The following is a 20,542-nucleotide window of genomic DNA, read 5'->3' as shown; positions in this document are numbered from 1 at the left end:
TCAAGACCTGAACAAATGCAGACGACAACAACGGCAGCTTGTAAACACACCCACCCATCTAAACAATAGCAGGACAAGAACTATGAGGACAGTGTGAGTGTGAGACAGACCAGATGCTTCTTATATACAGTATATAGATAGATAGATAGATAGATAGATAGATAGATAGATAGATAGATAGATAGATAGATAGATAGATAGATAGATAGATAGATAGATAGATAGATAGATAGATGTGATATCCACATATCCATATGTGATTATAAAAGCTGAATACACCATTTAGTATGAATAATAATGATTACAGATTTGCTATTTTATTATGAGGTTTACAGGGGGTAATGTACTATATGACACCTGGTAGGGCATGTCTTTTATTTCTTTACTGCTGTGTCTTCACTCAGGCATTTATGCATCCATGACAGGTTTGTCACAACGCTGATTCACGTGTAAACCAAACAGTTCACCTGCTCATCCTCAGCTCCACCAATGTAGACAGGGGTGTGAGTCTTTCCCTTTCTATTAAAATAAACACTCTGATTCTTGCTTTGTTGATTTGAACAGTAGATTGTCTGTGTACCATGCTACACAACTGCCTCTTGACAAGAGAACTTGGTTGCAATATACTGTGTGACGATGGAAAGTCAGAAGTTCTCTCCGTGTCTGGAAGAAGTCACAAGTGTATATGCCAGTTGATGGGGAGACTGAATTGAAGAAAAAATAAGAACAATCTGATAGATTTTCTCTGCTTCCAGACTTGATCATTAGTCAGAAACAATCCAAAGTTCCCAACAAATCAGGTCAGAAGGTTTCTTGATTCCCAGTAAATGTTTGCAGGAAGGTGAGCGAGAGACAAAAATAGTCAGAGATGTGGAAATACAGTGTAATGCCACACCACTGGATGCTTTCACATGAGAAAAGTGAAGGTGTGCGTGAGTGAATTTTTAACCTGCAGTAAAACCTCAACGAATGTGTTCTTACATTCTTAGTGAAACCTAATAGAGGTGGGAGCAGCAGCAGAGGATCTAAGACATAATCACAAAGATGTGTGTGAACCTCAGTACATAACCATGTTCAATTAGGGATGAGAAAAACTGAACGGAAGCTGTAACCTGACCTTATCAGTATTCATTTCAACTAAGATAGAAAAGAAAAGTGATGTGCTTGTTTGACATAACAACGACAAAAGAATGAATAAATTGACCAAACTGTTCAATCACTTCCCTTACCATACAGAAGTCTCTTCAGCCCCGTGAAGTGGATTATCAAGCACAGTTATCTGTACTAAAAGAAAATATCATCAGGAGTGGTTTAATATGTAGAGAGTAACTGTTACAGAAAACAAGCAAGTTCTGCTTGATTAAAAGGAAAAACACAATTCAGTATGTACAGTAGGTGTCGATCCTGAGGCCCAAGTGGCCCTCTGCTCAGTTTACTGACCGAACCGATGGAGTGTGTCTTTGTATTTTTTAACCAACTCCTGATTCATATATCCCAGTTTTCCCTGCTTTAATTTTTTTTTTTTACGTGACTCTGTAGGATTCCTTTCTGCAGCTCTACTTCTAACTTCTCTACAGCTGTCTTCTTAAATAACAGCTTACTTTCTCACATTTCATTTCCTACATTACCTATCGTCTGAACCATATCCTTCCTATCTAAATTAAGACTTCAGGATGCTGTGAAAATACAAGGTGATTTAATACCATAAAACTTTTAATGCAAACTACATTGTTGAATATATCCCCTGTCACAACAAAAGCCTGACTCGGTTCACTTGAGGCATACCGTCACAAACTTGAATTTCATCCATTCCACAGATACACTACCATGCATTTTTAAAACCATCCCCACGTCTCGGTTTTAACGCCCGGACCCCCTAAACCTCAAAATCATCAAGAGTCAATGGACTGGATCCCTATGTGTGAAAGTCATATTTGGATTGGCGGGATACGCAGCTGAGCGCAGCCAACAAATATACAAGAACAAAGTGCAACTGTCTGCACCTTGAATAACGCTGCAATGTTAGCACATGTCAATCACAGAGAGAGAGAGAGAGAGAGAGAGAGAGAGACAGAGTGAGTGAGAGAGCAGTGAAATACAGGAGAGAAAGACAGCTAACTCAAATAAGCTAAGGTCCCTTCCTTTATACAAAAACACAACTACAGACTTCCTTTGAGTACATATTGCCTAAAATCACATATTATGAACTGAAAAGCAGAAATCAGTTGTGGCAGAGAGGAAAGAGCTACAGATTAAAGTTGTAAACTGACAATGATGGAGATGTTTTAGAGCTGACTAAACAAAATGCCATTTTACTGAATAATGTCACTATCAGCCCGCAAATGGAACCACAACGGACCCATAATGGCTGCTGGTATCAGTGCCACAATGCCATCAATAGTGGAAGGATAGATCTATGATTACCAGGTGTAGAATGATGTGGAATTACGACTCACATGTAGGCTGGGACATTACAAACTTATTCTCATGTCCTGTAAAGTAGGTTTATTTGACTATTTATGTCTTTTTCATGTGTGTGTTTCTATGTACGTGTTTCTTCCCCTGTATATGTGTGTCATGCTGCAACATTTGCACACCTTTACCATTCCCTCTCTGATGATCAAAGGATTATCATTCACAAACGCACAAAGGTGCCTGAGGTTAACTGAAGGTCATATACTCCTTGATTGACAGCTTCTATAAGGACTCTGAAACCTACTTGTTCAACGTGGTAAAATATTACAAGAACAGACGCTTAGTTCATAGTGAGGGTGTGTGTGTGTGTGTGAGAGAGAGAGAGAGAGAGAGAGAGAGAGAGAGAGAGAGAGAGAGAGAGAGAGAGAGAGAGAGAAAGAGAGAAAGAGAGAGAGAAAGAAAGAGAAAGAGCCATGAGGGACTACACAACAGAGAACAAGTTGAAAAGCAGGCACGGGAAGTTCAAATGACACAATTCAGTTTAATCATTTGGGTAAAATGTATTATGAAACATTCTATGATATAAAAAAGAAAGCGGTTTGGGTAATCTATCAATTTTAGAGACTTTGATAAAATATTTGTTTGTTTAGTCCCTGAACTTTTGGTTTTACTTAAAACCAAAGGCCAACTGCATATTTATCAATGAAAATACTTAACACTACAGAAACACATGCATCATCACTCAATGTAAAATGTACAGGGCTGCAGTACGTAGTCTGAAATGACAGCTGGTAAATGTTTTATAATTTGCTGAGTTAGTAGAGAATTGGCATAAGCCTGTCTAAATCAATTATACGGTGACAGACAAGTCAGCTTGACTCATGTCACAACTTCACTCTTAGGCACATAAGCACCTAAAAGCGTGATTTTTTCCCCCACAACTCAAAAGGTAGAGTCAGGAAGTATCAATCAATCTCAGTGCTTCATTTTCTTCTTGCGCCCTTTCCTTGTCTCAGCTCTGTCTGCTCCTGTCTCCCCCGAAGGCACTACCATTCAAGAGTAAATGATAGCACACAAACACATTTCATTGGCTGCAAACAGACACACACAGCACCCCAGGCATAGGGCACTGGTGTGAATAGCAACATCATTTGCAATAGGTGTTGGTGAAAACCTCAAACCTCATTTTTTAAGTCAATACCAACTCGCCTGAAGGTGCAGATTTCATATTTTACCTGGCCGGCTCTACAGAAACTCAACACCGTCTATGCTAAGCTAAACAAATACTTGTAAAAACACAAAAATAACAATCCTAAGAGATTAAATAACAAGCAACTGGAATTCTTTTTAAGTTTCAAAACATTTCACCTCTCATCCAAGAGCCTTCCTTGGGTCTGAACTCTTACGTTAGAGGTGAAATCTGATATCACATAATTTAATGGCCTTGACACGAGACCCAGCTACTTCCCAGCCGTATCCCGTACAAGATTGCTGCATAAAATGAGTCAGTGGTTGAAAAAGTGTCTATTTTACAACCATTTGGGCATCAACCACTATCTTCAGCAGAAGGTCAATGATCAGTGTGATAGTGAACTGGCCAGCTCTTCCAAGTCATGGCATTAGCTATGGAAACTCGATGTGAAACAAGGGAAAAGGAAAGGAAGTCATTGGGACAAAAGGAGAAAAATGGAGTGAGTGAAGGAGAGCAGTTGAAAGAGTCCTGGGTGGAGAGTGACAGATTTGTTAATAACCGTCTTGCAGGCAATGTTTTCTCGCACAGCAGTGTGTGTCTGTGTGTGTTTTAAAGTAGCACTCAGAGACTTGGGAATTACCCAGCTGTCAAAAAAACCATCCCAAACTGAAGAGGTGACTGACAGATAGAGGAGCTGTCCAAAGGCCACACCGACTAAGTCTTTGATTTGTAAGGAAACAAGATTCTTGAAATGTTTGTCCAATGTGAGTGTCTCAGATCAATGAGAGGATCAGGGGACTATTAAATATAGGTTACCACTAGTATTAAAAAAGAGAAATACCAATAATATCTATTTTTCCATTAAAACAGACGTATCTCTGGCAAAGTCAGTGTTCAGAAAAACCTATCGGCCAGGGGTGCTGTAGTGAAAACACTGTTCCCACACCAATAGTTATGTCCAATCTGATTTTAATGGGCCTCACTTTTTCAGCCCTCAGCTCATTTCCTCCTTTCTGTCAGAGCTGTCACTCACTGGGTCAGCAGAGGGAGAAAGAAAGAGAGAGCATGCTGTGCCAGCTGTCTAGAGTTACATCTGCCCTTATGCTTTTTGGGTCTAATGGCAATAAACTTTCACAAAACTCAAAATGCCATGAATCACACAAAAGAATTTGCCAGAAGACACACATGCATGAGTGCACTTTTCATACACCCATTCTGCCACATATACATTCTTACATACACAACCTTAACCCTTACTCAGAACAGGGATATGGTGCGCTATGCTGTGCGTTTGTGTGTGTGTGCGCGCTAACACACAAACCAAAGTTATGTCCCATCTCATATCTGTCAGCACCCAGAGTTTATTTACCTGGTTATCATTTGTTGACCTAGTCACATGATCTGAAAGCAGGAGGTGCACAGGCCTCAGGCACCCCAGGGGGACTGGTCAGGACGTGATGAGAGACACACTCTGCCACACATATATGTAAGCACGAGCACTTTGCACAATACAAAGCGCTTTCTCTGATTTTGTTCTCCCTCTTAACCTCGGATATCTGTCATCTCTGTTTCTTTTGTCACACATATTTAATCCTTTTTCTGCATCGACTGCTGAAGATAAAGGAAGGACAGTGTTATTCACTGTGATGGCCTAACATATGGATCCAAACTACCCAATATGTAGAATCCAACTGCCTTAATATTCCATCCAAATACCAGCCACATCGACAGAAAATCACACATACACTTGGAATGACCAAAGTCAACATTGAGTCGAATGTTGTTTCATCTGTACACACTTGAACGCGTACGGACAAGCAAGCATACAAGAAACAAATGTTCAAACATACGTCATCCCTGACCTCCATTAATTGAATTAGCTGTCATCCTTAACATCATCTGTTGACACAGACCTTAGCCAAGTTTATCTACGTCCTGATTAGTCCGTCTTCTATGATCCTGTTTAAGTTTTTATCATTCGGCCTGTCGCCGCTTCAGTTCCTCACTCACATTCCCTGTATGCCTCCAGTATCGGCTGCAAATGCTTTATTTGTTTAGCCTGAAATGTGAAATCCACAGCTGAACTCTGCAAAGATCCCGAATAAAATCACATCAAGCTTTTATTGAGTAATATTGGATTTCTTCACTCTCCTCCTGTGAACAGTGGTTGTGAGTTGGTGCGTATTATATAATTATGATGCCATTTTGGTCAGAATTCTCTTAAAAAGACCATTCTGGTTAAATAAACAAGAGAATAATGAGCAAAAATAAAAATACACATTCTGTGACTTTGTATAGCACATTAGCCATTTTACAGCAAAGAAGTAACGACTGCAGACAGTGCAATAACAAACGCATGTGTGCACAATTGTGGTTAAGTGCTAATGTGCTTTTACACCACACACACTTGTCTGTTCGTCTCTTAGCTGCATTCTAAGTGACAGCAGATGTTCCACCGCCCCGAGACAGACGGCTCTCACCCACAAGGTGCACCCGAACATGGGGAAGATGCGAAAGCAAACCTACCTGGTATGTTCCGATGCCGATGTGTTTGGGATCGATCTTCACGAGCTCAGCCAATGGATCTTGTACACGTCTTCCAATGGACACTGTTGACACGCACACACACACATACAAAAACATACATTAGGTTTCATGTCTCTTGAGAATCTGTGTTTTGTGCTTTTTGTTACACTGCTATCTGAATCACCGTTATTGAAAATGCAAATTTATTTTATTTATAATTACTGAATATGCAAATTGTCGACACCGCTGGCTCGAGGCAAACCAAACTTAATTGTCATTCCTCCAGCCCCAGTAATAATAATTAAAGCTTGGTTTTAAATGAAGTCTTTGCACCTGTCATTTTGCTTCCTGATGGATGTTCAAGCCGTGAACCTTTAAAACCCCAAGACCTGAACACACTGACACGCACAGTCAAATTTAGCACACAAATAAACACACACTAAAGTAGTGTTGCTCTTAGCAATGACGTCTGTAAGGCTGCAGCCTGCTGCTTCACATGAAGCCAAATGTCTTTTCCATGAATATGCTGTCAGGTCCTTGTGACAAGGTGAAAAATTACAAACAACCTTCCTCACATACACACCATAATACATGACATAACCCCCCCACCCTTCCAAAGAAATATACAGACACACTGAGGAGAGAATAACACAAGCACTGTTCACATTCAAAGACAAAGGATGTGGGAGGACTGGGACAGAACACCTTACATTTTTATGCCTGGGTTATTTTATTTTAATAAGTTGCTGTCCAATATTTGACAAAAGAAATTACCTTTCTTGATTTTTCTACTTAACTTTTTTTTATACTCTAAAGATTAACAAAATACAAACGCATGAATTTTACAAATATAACAACTGCAATTTGAGTAAAAAATTCCAGATATAATTTCCCTGCTCTCCCTGCTGGCCGATGTTTCTCAGGTGTCTATGGAGAGTGTTTCAGTTTTAAAGGTCATGATGGAGTGTGCTGCTTGAGTTTTGGACAACTGAAGCAGAACCAACAGATGAAGAGGAAGACAGGGATGTTATTGGACCTCAGAATTATATCACATTTGTCCGATTGTGATAATCTGAGATGATCACAACTGTAAGATCGCTGGAATTGCATCCACTCATCTGTACAATAATGGCCGAATTAAACAGGAATATACTGTAATTCCATCACATAGTTTTCCACTATTTAGTGTTTGACTGGGGCATACTGGGAATTAAATCCACCTAGAGTGTCATCCCGTTTATCTCTAAAGCTTGTTAACATTTTGATCAGCATCTTTCAATATGAGCATTACAGGTTATTAAGTGGCAAAGTCAGATCTATCTCCCCACCATAGGACAGACAACCCAGCCTCATGTTATGCTACGATGGTCAGATAAAAGATGGCAATTAAATTATTAACAGCAATTATTTGTATGACAATGACAGGTCAGCAAAAATGCCTCGATCATGACAGCCGTAGATGAGATGTAATAAGGGGAGTATGTCTGGAATCAATGGCTCTCCTCTCCTCCGCCCTGACTGCTGCCTGAGAAAATATTTAGACAGGGATGGAGTTTCAACCTTGGCCTTGCTCTGTGCACCAACGAAACTCCCCAAAACTCTTTAAAATCCATTCTATCTGACTCGCTCCCCATCTCGCTCACTAAGAAGAGCTGAATTGTTAATTAAGTCCATCATAACTCCAGCACGACAATGAGAAGAAACGGACACAAAATTAAACTACTGTATTCCGGTCCCTTGCCCCATAAATCCTTGAGGCAAGTTAACTCTTCTATTCTGTCACAAATCATACGGCAGATATAATCTGAACACAAAGAAATCAGCTTTATTGAGAGGGGGTTGAAATATCACCACTAGGTGTCCAAAGATTACACAGCAAAAGCCGGGGCAGATGGGACAATGCCTGTAACTCAGTTACCCACATACTATGCATCATGGCCATTTGTTTGGACACACAGAAACACACTTTCATCAAAGGGACATATAAAATCAAATGCAACAGATTTTTTATGTCTATCATTTAATGGTATAAATATGACTCTCATGCTGCCGGCCACAAGAAACCAAGATTAATCCAGCCACACATGATTTATAGCTTTTATAGAGGAAGTCTGTTGGAAGCATTTGTTCTCCAAAACTTTGAGTCGTTCATTTTCTTTTTTCTCTATTTCATGGACTTAAATGTGGAATGAGAGCAAAAGAGAAATATGCTAAATTAATTCACTGATGGTCTGATCAGCATGTTTTTAGGGTACTTACACACAAATAAAGTGTGTGAGTAAAATAACATGTAGTAAGTTGCAGTTTTGGGGGTTTACTTCCTGTAAAAGTATTTGACAATTAGAGATGAGATAATTGGTCGACAGAACACCAATTCAAGATAGTGAGTTCATTCTTTTGGATTTTTCACTGTAACAATCAATATGAGCTTGGATACCTGCACTCCTCAGGTTCGGGTCCAGGTCTGGCATCTCTTTGACTGCTTCCGCACTCACACTGTAAATGGATGCTCCAGCCTCGTTGGTTATACTGGGGAATTAAAGGGAAAGGTAAAAGGTCAACGAATGAGAGAAGGAGGAGAGAAAAAAAGAAAAAAACAAACATCAGTTTCTGCTGTACAACAGACATGGAAGGAAATCCAACACTGCCTTGAAACTTATTAATAGAAGCTTAATGGTAACAGCTGCTCACTCCTTTGTAGGTTGGGTTCATCCTCCAGGGCAGACAATAAAGACAAGAAGAGCACTATTGATGATCCAGCTTTAAAATTAATAGCAAACAGAAAATACTGGCCGGGTAATGTGGTGCACACATTGAGTAAAGTCAAGAATTGCAATGATCTGACAACCTTTTTATGAAATAACAGATAGTACGATGGTGTGTTTTTTAAAGCGCATGATACTGAGTCAGCAAACCTTCGCAGTCCATTGTCATTTTATGTGACACTACAGCCATCTAGAGGTCATTGAGATGTACTGCAACTCATAATCAATTTAGACGTCCCACTTCTACATGACAGTTTGAAAAACAAGCTTTGAATTAAAGAAGTTTTAATAGACTTTAGTCATTAGGGTTTATGACTCAAAACATTTTTTGTGTCGCTTTAAAAAAATTTCTTTGAACATTATTTGATTACATACATAAAACATTGGAAAACTTATTTTATCTAACATAAACTGCGTTTTTATAGAAAAAGTCTGAATGAGTGATGATTTAATCATATAAGAACACCCTTGTTAATTTTTCATATCGCTAGTCAATAAATCAGTTTCAAAGAGGAGTGTAAATGAGCTGATATTCATGCACCTCCCATCTTTATTACAGATGTAAAATCACATAAATACTATAATTCTTGCAAATGAAATGATTGGAGATGGCAGCATATGATATTGGTTCACGTGGTAATGTATTCAGTCTAAAGTAGATCGTTATCATCCATCAGCACACAAGCAAGAATGGTACAACAACACTACCGATACCAGTGTTAATGTTACTGACACACAACTGAAGCTGTCATGTTGTTTAGTGCTTCCATTCTCTCGGGTGAATGGAGGGAAGCAGGACTGGGAAAAGAAAAAGAGGTCTTTTCCCTTAGGGCTGGCCAGTATGAAGAAGGGGTCAACACCTCCCCAATGTCCATAGCTCTGAATGAGGCCCACACACACACAAACACACACACAGCCAATACCAGAGGCCTGGACTTTGCCACAACAACCTTGCCAATTTCTAGTATCTTGTTAATGAGTGGCAGAGACCTTCTGATGAGAATTACATTTAAATGAACTCGTCCTCCCTCTTTATCCCCCTCTTTCCCGTCATCTCTATTCATTACTTCCTCCGCTTCACTGTTCTTTTTGTCAGCTTCCTGTCCATCGTGCTGACAGCTGACATATCACCATGGTGACACTACTAATGAGCACAGACACATGACCTTCAAGGGGGTCAGAGGAGGGCTGGTCATTAATCTGACACGCACACACACAGACACAAAGAAGCACACAATTGTTTTTGCTGAGTAACATGCAGAAGATATTATTTAAAAAAAACCCACATTTTTTAAACTCACAAAGCCAAACTCTGTTCCAGCTTTAACTCTTCAGAGAACTGAGATATTCACAGCAACGCCTCATGGAGAAAAAACAAAATGTGCACTATCCTCCCTGTTCTCTTTTTGAAACATCACAGACAATGGAAGTCAAGTAAAAGTGTGAAAGTTCCTTATGTTGCCTTTTGTTGAAGAAAGACTGAGAGAACAATAAATCAAGTGACGAGTATAAAAGGGGAAAAAGATCTCAAGAACACAGAAAAAAAAGCAGAGCACGAGAGGATTTGGAGAGAACAGAAAGGGAGGCCACCAGCCCCTATCATGTCCAAACTAATTAACGTTGCTGCTGGGGCAGCTGGGTAATAGCACCGTCATGGGTGAAGCTGTGAGCCCACACTGAAGGCTGTCACCATGGTGAGGGCATCATCCTGGCAGCCAGCAGAAGGTTGTCTGCTCTCTGGCCTAAGTGGGAGGATGGTCAAAATGTGGACACACACATCTGCACACATACACAAACACACAAAGTCAATGGTTGCCTGGTCGTGTAAAGTGATGACTTGGTGACCCTGTAGGGTTATCACTAATTCACACTCTCAACTGTATACTACATACACATACTGTAGAAACCTACTTTAATCCCTGCTCTGTCCTGGGGCAAAGTCACAAACGGGCTCTCCAATCCAGTCGTCTTTGAGACACACCCGTGGGCGTGACACAGACACACAAACACGGCCGCCCTGAAGGAGGATTGCATCTGAAGAGATGGATACACACTTTGATACCTTATTACCGCCTTCTGGCTCAGGAATCCTGTGTCTAAATTAAAACCAGTTCATGAGATCAGTTATAAAAGACAAGAGGGTGATAATATCACCAACCAATCTGATATGCAGGAGATTAAGTTGGAAGGAGGAGGTGGGGTGAGGGCTGAACTCAAGGACTTTGACATTTTAAAATTAGTTATTTAGGATGGTTTCAAAAATTTGAGTAGAGAAACAAAAAGTCTTTAACTTGTGTGGACCTGAAATGTCTCCAATAAATATAATCCAGAATTTCCTTCCACTACTTTTTTAATTCTGGATTTGTAATTGTAATTTGTAATACACATAAAAGTATTTTGACAAAAGAACAGACCAGCTAGATAAAGAAGCAAATGTAACATAGCTTTCAAGCTCCACACACAATGTGTCATCAAGTTCTTGCCTGATGCGTTACCTTCTATGAACTCGGTTCAGGTTCCTTGTCCTCATTTTACTACCTTAGAAGGAGCGCTAATGTCATACTTTACTAAACCAAAAATGTCTCATCCAAAACACACAGACACAAGTTTATCTGTCCGGCTGCTCAAACAGCTTGGGCCCATTGTTCAGTCAGCTGCAAAGCTTGACCTCAGGGAGACAAATTGAGGGATGCACCATTTTCTGTCTCACACAGACACACATGTCGGGTCCAAAGACGATGACATTTTTCACAGAGAAAAGCGTTCAAATGGCAGGTGTCAAGGGCCGTCAGTCTCCAGCAAGGCGCTGGAAGGCAGACAAACACACACACACATACACACGCACAAACACACATGTACAAACTCCAACTGCCAGTGTGAGGCACATCTGAAAAGAGCAAAGCCTCACAGACACTCATGTCAATCTGGGAGCAGGCCCTGCACTTGTGTCACGCACAACTGCATACACATCCCAAATCAAAAGAACACATGGCGTGTCGCACAAACTCATGACACGTTTGTTACATTCAGGACCATCGCAAGGAACACTGGTACCCGGGGAGGGGGGGGTGGCATGTGGGAAGGGGGGGTGGAAGAAGGGACAGAGGCTGACCACCAGTCAGGCATGCTGGGAGGGGAGCGGGGGCTGCTGGTGATATGGATGAGACTGGAAGATGTTCTCCGTCCACCACCTGGAAACGCTGAAGCGACCGCTAACTCTACTGCTAACCACCCTCTGAGAGATGCTTGTGGTTGTGACTCAAACTGTAAGCATTCACATCCAGCGATCTCTCCACGTGTCTATGAAGACACCGTTAATTAAAATGTATAATTTGTCATTTAAAGAAAATAATATCACATCATTAAAATGTATAAAATACCCTTTTTTGAGTGTCTAATACTTGTTGAACACTTTACTTCCACCCTTCCTGTCGGTCAGAGACATTAATACGTTCATTGCACTCCTCTGAATACAGGGATGCTTCCACAACCAGGCTGAAGCCTTTCCATGCCTCTAAATCTATCTGTCCCCCCTGTTCCAACTTCTAATACACCTCCAGGCCATTGTGGGGGAGGAGGGTGGTCATCAGTGCCCAGATCTCACTCATCATCGCTGGTCCTGCCATTGTATGTTCATCACTCACCCACTCCAGCCCTGGGAGCATGCCTGGACACAGGGCATGACAAGGGATACACACATCCTCACACACACACAGTCACAAATACAGTTCACACTGTCGTCCTCCAAGTCAATCAGCTAGCCAGTAATAATGATCTCATCCCACCAGGAGTGAGCTGGAGGGAGAAGACGGTCAAGGACTCGGTGATTTGAGAATGTTCCCACTGCAATGATTGAAGCGCCCTCAGACAACTATGCGTATGAACCAGTCAAGGAGAGAACGATGGGAGGGATCTGGCCTATGACTGTCAGTGAGAACATGTTGGTAAAATGTATAAAACAAACTTCATTACATTAATGTTAGACAATACTTTGTGTGTGTGTGTATGTGTGTGTGTGTGTGTGTGTGTGTGTGTGTGTGTGTGTGTGTGTGTGTGTGTGTGTGTGTGTGTGACAAATATTCTTTAGCTAGTCTTGCCCTCTCAAACACAGGTATAAAAATATTTATATTTATATAAAATAGTATGAACATAAAATTGTGTTATTAATTTTGTGCTCTTTTGACATTCAAGTCAATGATAAAACATGACAGCATGACATAACTTGGATCTACCATGAGAACTAGCTTTCATTATTAACTCAAACATTATTTCAGAAAAACTTCATGCTGCTTCAAATAATCATGCTGCTCAGGAGGCAAGCTGTTAAAATGCTCCTATTCACTTTGTAAGAGGAAAAAAAAGTAGTTTCTTCTCCATGTAACGGGTAGATATGCCACACTTGAAAACAAAATCGATATTTGCTGCTGATGACAGGAACCTTTAACAATATGCAATACTGTTTATGTGACAATTCTTGTTGAATTGTGAGTTCTTCTGGAAAAGCAGGAAGCCATTCATGGATCAGCCAACAGATCAGGACTCCTACACATCCCATGCTTACATGTCTACGTGTGACATGTAAGCATGAAACCCAGAGACACTAGCTGATTAGGGTGACAATGGTGACACAGCCCACTACGCGCAACACTGCAGACCGTACACACACAAACACACACACACTCCCAGACATCTGTCTGGCCAGTGTTGAGCATTCCTTAAAGTCCTGAATGCTCCTCAATTCAGCGCTAAAGCACAGTAGCAGACAAGGTCATGCTGTTCCGGTCCATCCAGGAAAAACACAAACACACACACACGCACGCACGCACGCACGCGCGCACACACACACACACACACACACACACACACACACACACGAGATGTTTATTTTCTAACCTGTCACATGCTGATGTTTAGCAGGAGGTCTTTAAATTACTCGGGACACAGATGTGTGACAAACATTTCTGCAGTGGGAGCCATCACAGGCAGACATACCTCGTCAGTTCCATCAGACCACATGCTGCATAACATCCTGCAGAACCTCGGTCATTCATAGCGGCATTGTTCAACCTTAATCATGTGAGGTTACTCTGTTGTAAATCTAATGAGGGAAGAAAAGTTGAATCTGGTGACGACAGTGAGGGACTTTTACATCTGATCCTGTTAAAAGGCTGTTGTCCTCGGTGACAGCTTTCTTACAGCTCCATACAGCTGTCACACTGGTATCATGTAAAAATATGTTCTTTTTGTTCTACATGCATGTGTGTGTGTGTGTGTGTGTGTGTGTGTGTGTGTGCGTGTGCGTACGTGTATGAACACTGCATTAAAACACAGATGTATTGTAGATACGTTCACAGCTGATTATTTATTCCAAATAAGTAAAAAGAGCTGTGAGATAATACTTACGGTGGACTGACTCCTAACATGTACAGACAACAGAATACATGAAATAATCCTGAATGACTAATCCTATCATTATTTTAATTATGCTGATATATTCTAGATTCATACTGCAAGCTTTGAAGAAAAATGCTTTGTGACACATGGAGGAAAATGCACTGTTATTGCATTTAATCAACTTATGGAAAAATATTTAAGATGCCTTCTACAAGACATCACTCTGGAAATTAATATTTGAGAACCAAGTATCAAAAATATTGATGTTTATCAGACAGAACTGATGATGACTATGATACACTGGAGAAAAACCTGTAAAGAACTTTCTCCTGAATAGCAGTTGGATCTTGTTTTAGAATGACTCTATTGTCATTATATTAGCAACACCTTCTCTGCAGCTTGTAAATAAGCACTGACACAGTCAACATCAATAATTTAATCCCAAATATCTTTTTCTCAAGTATTTTCAATGCTGAAATTTGCTATTTTAATTAAATAATGGGGAAAGACGATGCTTCACCTACATAACTTATACATAAAAATCAAAAGGTGTGTCAGAATTATGGAAAAAGTGCCTCAGTTATTATAATCTACTTAAACAGAGCCACACACACCCACACAAACACATACAGTTAACAGAGGTAAGGATGTCCTGCAGGCTGCCATTTCTGGCTGTCATTCCAGCTGAGCACTGAAGCAGAAGGACAGAGCGAGAGAAAGACAGGCGGGTGGAGAAGAAAGGGTGTAGACGTGTGGGGGTGGTGGCACAATGAAGGCTCGCAGTGAGACAGGAAGCAGATGGTGAAAATGAAGCTGAGGTTGTTAATGAACTTCTCCATTGTCAATGCTAAGAGGAGAGGAGAGGAGAGGACACTGCACTTACAAAAACAAATCATCTATGTCAGTATTAAAATGATCTATCATTGATTAACAAGTATGCTAAACTTTAGTTTACAAATGATTTTGTAAGATCAATCCCACAATCATACACACCACAAGGACGATCTTCCACGTAACAGGAAACCAGACGTTAACATCATAGGATGCTCATTTGTGAGACTTGAATTTAAAAACCCTAAAGATTTTTCCAGAAAAGTTGAAAACTAATTGAACACTGTCTGGGCTTGCGCTAGCCAATCACCACTACGTCACAGACAAAGTAAATTCCAGAGTGGCTACAAGGTTTTTAAGCCTGTATAGCCACAGTGGCATTTTTATTTTTAGGAAAAAAGGATAAAACTTACAACTTTTTTGGACTTGTGAAAATCCCCGAGCGATAACATAAGAAAATAAACTTTTTCCTCGCTCTTTTTTCTCTTGCTCTTTCCAACGCTCGCCGCGCCGTTTTTTGTGGCTTACTCAATTCTTTTACACTGAGGCGCAGTGGCTTAGTCATACTACCTCCTAGTGCAAGCCCAGAACACTAAGTAACAAAAAGTTGTTAAATAAGTAGCATCAGGTTGTGAAACACTGATGTGACCATCAGAAGGTTTTTCGTTATTCTGACAAGGTGGGCAATATTCTTTTTCTCCCTGCAACATCTAATAAACATCAAAATGAAAAGGTTTTATTTGGGCAAATCAACGTACTAAATGATTTATGTGTGACTATTGTTGTTTGGATTCATTAAAAAAGGATAAATGATGGGAGCAAAGATAATGGCAGCTGGTGAGATGGAGAGAGACAACACAGGAGATAAAGCTGTACGTACAGAGGACTGAAAAGAAGCATGCAGAAAGATAACTTTATGTTCTAATAAAGACCGTGATTCCACTTTATCGTCTATATTTCCGAGCCTACATCAGTCAGCATCCTAAGAAACCAAAGAAATGCAGAAGACCAGACAACTCAAGGCAAATGTCATCTGGATAACAACAACCGCTATAAGCCTTCAAAGCCTTCATGCACTAGCAAAAGCTTTTATTCCACAAATCATATTAAGGCAAACGCAGACCAGTTGCACATGTGTTAACATTCTGCACTAATATAGTTCATCATATCATGTAGAGGAGGACATTCAGTCGGCACCACATCAAACAGAAGTCCAACATTCTTATGTGATGGGAAAAGGACGACTCGTGTCTTTAGCTCCACTGGAAGACCAAAAAGAGACATTATATCAAGATGTGTGACGTGAAGTTTGCTTCTCTCTGTCATGAAAATGATCAAGTGGAAGTTAACTTAATAAACTCACTGCTTTGAGCATTTCTGTTCTTGCAAATAGACAGAAAATGGAATTTTAAAAGAAATAATGTGAACTATTACCCCAAAGATGTGACCTCTGAGGTGTGCATGAACACAAAGAAAATGAGAAAGCTCCCAGATGAAGGCAGCTCAGGATCATTCTAGGCTATGGTCTCAATGCTAACCTCAATTCAACAAACACACATGGAACTCAGCAGAGTGCAAAAGGGGGAGAGCAAGGAGAGGCCAGTGGTTATTATGCTTGGACCCAGGTTCTGCGGTGTTGTATTCTGAAGTGTGGACTGGGCTTGGTTATAGACACAACGTGAACCACGAAATGTCTCTTTAATTGGGCCGAGGTCATAACAATGTCCAGATGTCTTTAATAGACAATATTCCTTGATGGACACATTCCAATCCATCATTGTCTAAACCCGTGTCCCGCTCCATCGCTCCCACATTTCTACTTCATCTGCACTTTATTCTTTCATATCTGCCTTTTACTTTCCACATACTTAACTTTCGTTGTTTATTTATTTATATAAAGACCATTTCTGATTCATCAGTATCATACCTGACAGCACCGGCATCACCAGCGTCAGCTCCTCACCGTCCTGACATACCTTTAATTACAGCAGACTGAGCCTTGACATTGACTTTTTAGAAATAATATGAGAATATTTCCCCGAACATTTATTCAGTTTTGTTTGAGATGTTTCTTCAAACAGGTTGTTTCATTGAGAAAAAAAAAAAAAGCATTGTGGAATATTTTCAGCAAAACACCATCTAAAATATAAAAAAATGTATGAGCAAAATAAATATGTTCTGGGGCTCAGGGAACTTTGGACCGTTTCTAGTAAGCAAGGATGATAGACCTTACCAGTAGGACACATCCAGGGGGTGAAAATAGCGCCTTGAGATGAGGTCAGCAAAAAAGGACTCAGTTTCACGACACGCTGTCCCATTGCCAATGACAATCCTGGTACAGCTGGCATAGGAGGAAGAGGGGGGGGGGTGATGATGATTAAAAGTCCACTCATAAAGGATTACTGTAAACAGTAAACGGTTTGCAATTTCACTTTCCTGTTTGCACCTGATGCATGAACAGTGACATTTGATCACTTTTACAAAAACCTTTTTTGCACACTTAAACAGCGACATGTTGGACACAAACTGCAGTACCTGTATTTTTGCATAAGAAGGCGCAGTTTGTCAGCTTCTCTTTGCTGACCTGAATTGTGCAGGTACACAACATCGGTATGAAGAATCTGACCTGAGAGCAAAGATAAATCGTATTTTATTATAACTGACTTACATATTATTATTATTTAGTGGAAGTACCAAATCCAGTGTACTACATAGTTACTTACTAGTGGGGGACAGGATTGCCAGCTTACATCCATGTCTAAACCCAGGGTCCACCCCCATGATGACACAGCCCCTGACTGGACACACCAACAGGCGCTGACGGAGGTTTCGCAGAAACATTGTGATTGACTCCTTTTCTGCTGCACTTGTCAGCTTAGTCCTAAAGAGATGGAACAGGACAGAGAGGAAGTGAAGATAGAGGAACAAAGATGAGGTAGTAGGGACAGAGCATAATTTTAATATCACCAAAAGATCATCTCTGAGAGCAAAACACGTGCATTTACACTTAAATACCTAAAACTCCTTGTAAGGAAAGGCACAATAAGCCTTTTATAAGAGTCCTCTACTGCATTCCTGATGATCACACGAAGGTCCTCTCTGGCAAATGTCTTTGTTTTCCACCTACATCCAAATATTGGAGAAAAAAGTGACTTCCTTTAGGGTTCATTTTCACTGCTATAAAAACATGTGAGAATGATAACTACCTTTATTTTAACTCCCTAAACTCTAAAAACGTGCCCATGAAAATCAAGATGTTATATTTTCATCCACTTTGTATTTTTGGAATTTCTAGTAGTACACTGAATTAATTTACAAGCAAACCTTGTCTTTATCTCTACAATGAAAATTGATTCAAGACAATATCTGTCTTTGTACCTCCCTAAAAATGCAAAAATTATGCTATTGAAAATTTTTCTCATGTAAAGGACCTTCAAACACAGCAACGCAGCTGAACATTTTAATGTATCTCAGAAATTTTGTTAATATGTTCTGTATCCTTCACCATTATTTGGGTTTCTGCTCAAATCATCTGCGTCTCAAGGCAAAAATGAACAGATAGTTTAAAAGACAGGAAACGGACATATTTTGCTTGAGTGAAATGTAATGTTTAATGTTTTACGTGCATGCTTGCATGTGTGTGTGTGAGATGGTGTTTTTGACCTGTTATTGATGCACCACCTGGTGAAGTCAATCTTCACCTTTTCAGGAATGTTCACCTTCACCGTCAAAAACTTCAGGTTCTCCCCTCGGTTAATGGCCAGGGTCTGCATGAATACACATGTATGCCGTTAAAAAATTACTTATTATTTAATAACTGGCCAATAATGAAATAAAAGTCCTGAATTGATGATGTAATCGATTTTTACATTATTGATTTAGGACTTTTATTACATTGTTGGCCAGTTATTACATTATTGTCTTATTGCATTTTAAAGGGGGCAAATTTATTACATCATTAGCTCTTATTATATTATCATCTGTTATTACATGATTGGCTTTAAAAATGCTTACACTGATTGATTGATTGATATGTTGCTGGAAGGTTTGCTCATGCATCATAAAAAAGTTTCATTTCATGTTAGAACAGCAAAATGTTGCAGCTGTGCAGCTGAACTTCAAACAAGATTTATTATTTATGAAACACAGAACCATAAATCTACATTTTTAGAATGCAAGAAAGGGGATCCTTAACATAGTTTGACAAAGTTATCGTTTATGGAACACACATGTAAGAAAAAGGCACCAAAAGCTTCCAATAAGAACTAAATATTTTCTCTCTACACGCGTCTGAGTCAAAGTGACGAGCCTAGCGGTGTGTCCTATGGCCCGCCTTGTTTTGTTGTGCTCTGGTCTCCCCTCAGAGGAACTGTTACATGCTGTTAAGCAAACAGTAGTAAGTGTCTGACCTTTTCAGTGGGGAACCTTTAGCCCACCACAGAACGGGACCAAGAAACAAGACGTCAATCTGGAAACCAAGCGGAAGAAGCGAGCTGACAAATGCCACCACTACACCACCATCAGCGCTGAGACCGCAAGGCCTACCCCCACCCACACCCACACATGTGGTGCCACATCCATTACCACTCAGCAGCAGTCGTAGATTTGCTCCACCCTACACACACACAAACACACACAAACTAAATAATAATAAACACAGCTAATGGCAACACATAATTAACAATTAATGCACTAAGCTTGCTTGAATCATGTTTTGTAGTCAGATTTATCTTCTTTTGGCGTGTTTCTGCTCGGGGGCTGCTGCACAGACCACGACGAGACTTCTAAATTGATCTTCATCAAACCTGTTCTGTTTAAAATGATGTCAAACAGAAGATGTAAAAATAAAAACACTTCTTTATTGGGAAAGCACATAAGAGAAATTAAAACAGTGTATCGAGAGTTCCTCACTAAACCTGTGTTCTCAGGATTTATAGGTCCATCTTTCAGATAATTTTGTTAAATTCAAATTCATTATATGTCTTACAGAGTAAGATGATCAATAAAAACAATGTTTAATCTATGAAATAGAACCCAGACATCAAACAATCATCATTTTAAGTCAATACAAATAGGCACTGCAGCAACCCTGAAATGCTGCACCAGCTAAAATCCCTCATTATCCTCATGCCTGGTTCCCCATGCAGAATGCACTCATCTAGCACTAAAATTTTAAAAGCTTCTAAAGGTCTACAGAAGTTGTGTGCCCTTGCTTTGTCCTTTCTGGTGATGAATAACCTTGTGTCTGTCTGTACCTCTCTCAGCTTCTGTCTATTTTGGGTGAGGAGTGGGACACAGAGGGTGGTCTGAGAGGCTGGGTGATGAGAGACAGTGTCAGAAACCTTTGCTTGTGTGTTAGACAGGCCACAAGTGACAAGGAGTCGAGCACCGGCCAAACCATGACAAGACCAGACAGAAT

The 20,542-nt window shown here is 40.2% G+C and overlaps 1 protein-coding gene across 2 annotated transcripts in view; it reads right to left on the bottom strand.

Annotated features, from left to right (window-relative positions):
- srbd1 (S1 RNA binding domain 1) overlaps positions 1-20,542 on the bottom strand; it is a 38,413-nt gene that overhangs the window by 8,926 nt on the left and 8,945 nt on the right. The window contains exons 10-16 of one of the 2 annotated variants that reach the window (XM_068327414.1): positions 18,787-18,890; positions 18,139-18,246; positions 17,847-18,004; positions 17,659-17,749; positions 17,357-17,464; positions 8,571-8,662; positions 6,134-6,216 (exon numbers count right to left, since the gene is read on the bottom strand). In XM_068327414.1, coding sequence (XP_068183515.1) covers positions 6,134-6,216; positions 8,571-8,662; positions 17,357-17,464; positions 17,659-17,749; positions 17,847-18,004; positions 18,139-18,246; positions 18,787-18,890 — 744 coding nt within the window. The remainder of the gene's footprint in view (positions 1-6,133; positions 6,217-8,570; positions 8,663-17,356; positions 17,465-17,658; positions 17,750-17,846; positions 18,005-18,138; positions 18,247-18,786; positions 18,891-20,542) is intronic. The other variant, XM_068327415.1, reaches the window with a different exon arrangement.

This window comes from Antennarius striatus, chromosome 11, assembly GCF_040054535.1.
Source record: "Antennarius striatus isolate MH-2024 chromosome 11, ASM4005453v1, whole genome shotgun sequence".
Lineage (NCBI taxonomy): Eukaryota > Metazoa > Chordata > Actinopteri > Lophiiformes > Antennariidae > Antennarius > Antennarius striatus.
Note: the sequence above shows the minus strand (reverse complement) of the source record. Positions and strands in the feature narration are given on the sequence as shown.